At 37.1% G+C, this 7,465-nt stretch overlaps 1 protein-coding gene across 1 annotated transcript; it reads left to right on the forward strand.

Annotated features, from left to right (window-relative positions):
• The first annotated feature begins 2,617 nt into the window (after window positions 1-2,617).
• On the forward strand, window positions 2,618-6,341 carry LOC113298293 (protein DJ-1 homolog D). Its single transcript, XM_026546992.1, has 5 exons — window positions 2,618-2,806; window positions 2,992-3,108; window positions 3,786-4,226; window positions 5,227-5,589; window positions 5,891-6,341. The coding sequence occupies exons 1-5, from the start codon at window positions 2,756-2,758 to the stop codon at window positions 6,077-6,079; spliced, it is 1,161 nt and encodes a 386-aa protein (XP_026402777.1). The 5' UTR covers window positions 2,618-2,755; the 3' UTR covers window positions 6,080-6,341.
• The last annotated feature ends 1,124 nt before the right edge of the window (window positions 6,342-7,465 follow it).

Genomic DNA, 7,465 nt, shown 5'->3' on the forward strand with positions numbered 1-7,465 from the left:
TCTCCCAATGATATCTGACCAAAGTAACTCCTCCCGATGCAGTATCCCACCAACCACCTCTGAAGAGAGGCTTTTTTAAGTCAATCCCCACTCTTGTTGTTATCATGCTACCAGCAACAAGTCTACAATTTTCTGGTTCAGTCCAATTTTTTGGACCTAGTTCTTCTAGAGCTTTATCAATAACCTGAACTGAGCGATGTTCAAGAAGAAGATTCTTAAATTGAAAATTCCAATCTTGATAAGTGAAAACTTGATTTTTAACGACAATAGAGGCATCATACTTTTTGAGGTTCAGATGGCATTTTTGAACATTCCCTGGGCCTTTTTTGAGAATAGCTTCTACAACTTCCATGGAGTTAAACTTGAAAAGGAATACGTTTTTGTCTAGGGATCTCACTTGTCTTACTTTGTATTGCTTCCACAAAATTTGAGTAGCTTCCTTTCTTACTATATAAGTCTCAACATGATCTTTAAAGTGGAGTTTTCCAATAAGAGTGTTACTCCATTCATCTGTAGCTTCCTAGATAGATGTTGAAGAACCAACTGCACGCCTTAGTTGTTTTGCATCGATATCACGGATTCTAGTCATTTGCATTTGGGAGGTAATGGCAGAAACTTGGTTGTTTGAGGATGAAGCCATGGTTTTAGGGTTTGAAAAAGAAGTATGAAACTGCAGAAGGATAATCTTAGAGATGGTTGAGACTTGGTTAATATAACGACTCAGAGAATATCTGTAATAACTAATTTTAGTTATATTGTGATAACTATGATAAGAGATATAAGGTAAGGAAATATGCTGAAGATTAGGAGAAAATTTGCTGGGGTTGAGAAGAAATAGGGTCAACTGAGACTTGAACGAAAAGTAATTGTGTGTCCTCCAATCACGCTTGAAAAAGGCGAAAACTTCTTGTGTAGAAAATTCAAATTTTGAATTTCTCTGATCTGAATCAGACTAGTCAACTTGCTACTAGGAATCTTGAGAAGATCAAAACAATCATATACATGATCAAAATCATAATACTTGAATATATTGTTTTGTTCTACCGTATTGATAGATTGCAATAATGTTGGTGAAGATGTTGTTACGACTACACGAGGCTGCAACAACACCATTGTCAGAAGAAGAAAATATTGGACAAAAGTCCAATACTGAATTACTTTCATGATGGTAAATTGGCTCTGCAAAAATTAACAAAACATTGGATGATCTATTATCATTGTTTTGATACTGAAGAGTTTAAAGAAGTAAGAAAAAAAGAGAAAAAATTAGGAAAAGAAAGATAGGAACATTACCGATTCAGAAAATAAAAACAAAAACGATAAAAGGAAAAAAGAGAGAAAAGAGATTTGAAAAGAAACTAATGCAATAGATTTGGATGATGAGACATTAAAGAAAAATGATTGATATTGCAAACCAGAGAGTTTTAATCAAACCGAAAAAGCGATTTTAATCACTGAGTCACAATAACATGGTCGCCCGATTCACCAGAGAGAGAAGAGAGCCACATCCTACCCTGATCGATTAGAGTTTCCACCTGAATCCGTGTGCACTATAAAAAATCCCTGTTATATTATTCTATAGATTGTTTGTCAATTATACCCCTAAAAATATATGATGCATAATGAGTCATGCAAATATTTTTCATGATTACAAATAATTATGGGTGTCACAGAAGCTGAAAAATATAAACCGATCATAGCCTAATTTCCCCTTTTAACAAACTCTCCTACATGATTTTTTTGGGGCCAAAAATAGGGACGGGCTATAGCCCAGATTAGCCCCTTGCTAGGCCCGTCCCTGGCGATCGCATGGAGGAATTTGAGGTAATTGATTTAATTACCTCACTCCCAGCACAAAAGATGCAGTGCAGTGCAGTGCAAGTGCACACATTTTTTATTTGATTAGTTACCTCGTCAGCTGATTATTTTCGAACTGGATTGTATTTTGCAGGCGAAGGTACCATTTCAAGCACTACAGGCTTATGGATTCACAGTTGATGCAGTTTTCCCTGGAAAGAAAGCTGGTGATTCTGTGCACACATCTATTTTTCAACCTCCCGCCTATCAGGTGTGTCAGTGTGCGAAACTAATTAACCTATTACTGCATTAATTTTCTAGTTTGTTTTCCGCTTTGCAAAAAAGATGTACAATGGCTTAGTGTACTGTACGCATGTCATTTCAATCTCTTCAAGCTCTTGGATGTCATGTTGATGCAGGGTGCCCTAATAAGAAGGCAGGTGAAAGCTGCATAACAATTATTCGTGAGTTTGAATCAGGGGCTCAAACATATAGTGCGAGGCCGGGTTATAGTTTCCACCTCACAGAAACCTTTGAAGCTTTAAATTCTTCGAGCTACGATGCACTTGTTGTTCCCGGTGGCCAAGCTCCAGAGTACCTCTCTTTGAACGAAGATGTACTTAATTTAGTAAAAGAATTTACTGATGCAGGAAAGCCTGTTGGATCTATGGGTCTTTCTGCAAGCAGTGACACAACTACAGTATATATAACATTATCAGCATCAGTGTTAACCTTACACGGTTACACCTATTACCTAATGCTTCTTCCATATGAGTGACACGAAATAATGAGATTATCCTTGTACACACGTTTGACTTTCCCCGGACACCCAAATCCTACTTCTTCTTCTACCTGATTATAAACCAAAGAAGTCGCTCTATTTCCCTCTCTTCATATCATATTCATAGTCCACACTACAGAAGAACAACTACTACACTCTCGTATCTCTCTCTAGAAAATGGCGAAAACAGTTCTTATACTCTGTGGAGATTACATGGAAGACTACGAGGTAATTCATGAAAGGAAAAACACACACACACTAGGAGATTGTTCATTTTCAATCTTAATTACTGTCTCTTATTTTGTTCAATCGAAATCTTAAAGTGAATCAATTTCTATATATATTTCCAATCTCATAATACGGGTTTTGATTATTTGGGTATTTTGATTAAGTTCTGATTGTTGATTTTACAGGTGATGGTTCCATTTCAAGCATTGTTGGCTTACGGGATTTCAGTGGATGCTGTATGTCCTGGAAAGAAAGCTGGTGATACTTGTCGAACTGCCGTTCATCAGCTTTCTGGTCATCAGGTCCAATTACTAACCCCTCTCAATCTATTTATGACAGTTCGCTTTTCAATTTTGAAGAAACCGAGTTTGAGAAATTATCAGACATCAGCGGGTGTACATAAGATGAAATTTACTAGGATATGGTGTTAATGTGAAATTGTTTGTCTTTGAGAATAGGAGATGGTGATTAGGTTTTGGATTACACAAGGTTCGACTTTGGCGTTGACATAATGTAAGTTTAGATCCACATTAGGCCTGTGATTTATGTGAGGATATCTCCCAGTTTACCCATTCATGAACAACTAGGGGAGTTATGATGTAAGAATTCCTGTGCAAATGAGCCGTGAACATGTATCTTGCAGTAACACATGTAGTACAAATGTAACATAGTTGCTGGAATATTTTTTCAATTGTATTCATCGTGATAATGCTCAGAGGTACTAGGTTGATGATTTTACATTGCAACTTGTGTAAGACAAATTTAAGCACATATAATAAATTCCCCATTTTGATAAAATAATCGCCACAGTTATTCTAATCTAAACAAGTATCCAGTTTTAATAAATACTTTGATTCTTTGATATATCTGATATCACTAGTTGAAATGAAGATGGACTGCATACTTCCGATCATGCTTTGGTTCTTTATTACTTTCGGTTCTTTTTTGTGATGAGCCTGATGTATATCCGTGGTTGCAGACTTACTCAGAGTCACGGGGCCACAATTTCACCCTCAATGCCACGTTTAGTGAAATCGAAGCAAGCAAATACGATGGATTGGTTATCCCTGGAGGGCGAGCCCCGGAATATCTCGCCATGGATGAATCCGTTCTAGCCTTAGTAAAAAATTTCTCTGATTCGGGAAAGCCAATTGCCTCTGTTTGCCATGGGCAACTGATCTTGGCAGCTGCAGGTGTTGGTAAAGGAAAGAGGTGCACAGCATTTCCCACTGTGAAGCCCACACTACTTTCTGTAGGTTGTCACTGGGTTGAACCACAGACAATGTCAGCATGTGTTGCAGATGGTAATCTTATAACTGCAGCAACATATATAGGACATCCCGAGTTTATCCAGATTTTCGTTAAGGCTCTAGGAGGAGCTGTGTCTGGTTCAGATAAGCGGATTTTGTTTCTTTGTGGGGTATGTGGTGTTTTCCTTTTACATTCACACCTGACTGAGTTATTCATTTCTCTAGTAAAAAATATCCAAGCCAGTAGGTTTTTTTTTGTGCTGAATTGGAGCATCTGGTTTTACGCATGAATATTCTATCTTTGCTATATTGGTTAGCTTTGTGTGAATAAATTATTCCCTATCTCATGTCTGCTTATTTATCATCTTGTTAGCTTACTTGATCTATTGGTCGAGTCATGATGCACCAATGTTACATTCATCAGCAGAAACTATTGATGCAGATATAGATAACCAAATAGGGGCTTAAATTTAGAGGCACAAAAGTGATGCACCTTTTTCGCTATACAATCTTATTTGTTGAGCCAGTAGGTTCTAACCATTTGATGGATTAATTTGTTTTCTTCAAGGACAAGGAGTTGGAAGTCTTCCAGCATGAAAAAGAATCTTGCCGACGTCATGGTTATGATTGTTCGATGACGCGTATCTTTTTTATTCAGATATCGTAACTTGCTAAGTGGCGAACCTAGCATGGTATCCTACAACCCATATAGAGATACTAGGATTCACAAATTAATTATTGAGCCTCTGTGTACTGTCTGTTACGACATTCTTAGCTACTAGCAATTCACTTGTGACTTGGCGCTGTACTATCTGGGACTGGGTTGAATCTGAAGTGTTTTGTCTCAGACTCTAATCCACTCAAAAGAATATGTAAAACCATGGTTTTTATCGGTGTTTCAACAATATACAAAGGGACCTCTTAGAAGTACAAAACACAGAACAGAAAATTGAATTTTTTGGATAAGGAAGAAAGTGGCAATATATGCTATATGTTACACATATTTAAGAAACTGTGTAACAATGCTATCCTTTTGGAATTACTCTCCCTGTATAAACGTTGGTGTTTACATTATACATGGATGTGTCAGAAACTCTTTTTGTTCGTTTTTCTATTTAATCCCAGCCAGTTATAGCAGATCACTATTCATTTTTGTTGCATCTTGTGCAGGATTATATGGAAGATTACGAGGTTATGGTACCATTCCAGGCGCTACAAGCTCTTGGATGCCATGTTGATGCAGTTTGCCCAAAAAAGAAATCAGGTGATATCTGCCCAACAGCTATCCATGACTTTGAAGGTGATCAAACATACAGCGAGAAGCCAGGTCATGATTTCAACCTGACAGAAACCTTTGAAGGTTTAAATTATTCGAGCTACGATGCACTTGTTATACCTGGAGGCCGAGCACCAGAGTACCTTGCATTGGATGAAAAAGTGCTAGTCTTGGTGAAGCACTTTATGGAGGCAGAAAAACCTGTAGCATCTATCTGCCATGGACAACAAATTCTATCAGCTGCAGATGTTCTCAAGGTAGCTGAGACTTGAAACTCCTGATACTTACACAGTTCTTAAATTTGATGTGAACAGGAACCCTTATTGATACTATATTGGCCCATTTCCATCAACTGAATGACGATACACAGTATAAGCAAAAGGGAAACATGGATATTATTGTAGATGTGAACAGAAACCCTTATTGAATACTAGATTGGCCTATTTCCATCAACTGAATGACGATACGCAGTATAAGTAAAAGGGAAACATGGTTTTTAATTGTTCTTGACCAGTGTCTAACACTACTTTTTTTTTCTTGTCTGGCAATGTGGTACAGGGGAGGAAATGCACGGCATATCCTGCAGTAAAGCTTAATGTAGTTTTGGCAGGAGCAACGTGGTTGGCACCCGACCCAATAGACCGCTGCTTCACTGATGGGAATTTGGTGACTGGAGCAGCTTGGCCTGGTCATCCTCAGTTCATTTCCCAGTTGATGACATTGCTCGGTATCAAAGTATCTTTCTAAATGCTGATATGAAATACATCAAATCTGACATCCTCTCATCCTCCTCTATGTTTGTATTCTATCTGCAGATCAACCCCTAGACAATTCACCACTTATCTATATGTACCTCTTCTCAAATAAGAATAATGTTCTTCGTTGTTTGTTCACTAGTGAATAATAATGTGTTCTAGGAGTGATGCCTAGATTGGATTTACTCTCCCAAACTTTTCCACTTTGGGATCCCAAGTTAATAATAATAACTTGCTTTAAAAATGCTTTTTACTTAATTTGGCGCACACCAACCTTTTCCCATATCGACAATGGTTACACCTTCCTCTGGCGACATGATTGAACTGCAGATTTTTATAATGATCGCGTTGTTAGTTGTAATGGTGCCCCTTATCTTTAGAGTGTCTGTATTTATAATTCTGTGTCAACTGCACGTGTATAGTGTAGTATAAATGCTTTGTTCAGACAACACTTGTAATAACAATTACACTGATATTGATACACAATATGAAATATCATTTTCACCTGTCATTATGGTACCAAGAGCAGGTTAAGCTTTTGATCTTTCAATGGTGATTTTTTCTTCACCTTCAACAAAAATCGGTGTTCTTTTTCTCTTGCAACACTGAATCACAGATACTCTCTTGGGTGAAGATTATTTTTCTTTGGTATTCTTTGATTCTTCACTTCCTGCAAACTTTTTTTTTTTCAGATCTACTTTTTCTTTTCTTTCAATTTCGATTTCTCTATCAAGATTGCATCAAATTCTTGATAAAATTTGTTCATCTTACTAGCTTCTATCTTCATTCACTTTCGTTGTTTGTTCAAATCTTGTCTTCAACTTTTCAATTTTATCTCAAATCTTGATTTCTTTCAATGGATCAAAGACCTACTGTTCGAATTTCCACACTTCCGCTCAATACTATTGCTCATATAATCCATTTGAAACTCAAAGATGATAATTTCATCACCTGGAAATCTTTAATGTTACCACTTTTCAAGAAATTCCAGGTTGAAAAGTTTATTGATGGTTCTTTTCCATGTCCTGATCAATGAACCACAAGAGCTCAACTCACTGAATATCAAGATTGGATTGCTGAAGATACAACTCTTCTTCTTTGGATTCAATCAACAATCTCTGATTCAACTATTGGTTATGTTGCTGGTGCTGCTACTTCTAGAGGATTGTGGCTCAGCATTCAAGAAAGATTTTCTCATACTTCTGCAACTCATGTGATTCATATTCGTACCAAGCTTCAGTCTATCAAAATGAGTGGTTCTGTATCAAAATATCTAATGGAGATTAAAAGTCTTCAAGATCAACTTGCAGCTGCAGGATCTCAAATTTCAGACACTGAAATGGTGGTAACTATTTTATCTGGATTGCCTCTAGAGTAT

The sequence above is a fragment of the Papaver somniferum genome, chromosome 7, assembly GCF_003573695.1.
Source record: "Papaver somniferum cultivar HN1 chromosome 7, ASM357369v1, whole genome shotgun sequence".
Classification (NCBI taxonomy): Eukaryota; Viridiplantae; Streptophyta; class Magnoliopsida; order Ranunculales; family Papaveraceae; genus Papaver; species Papaver somniferum.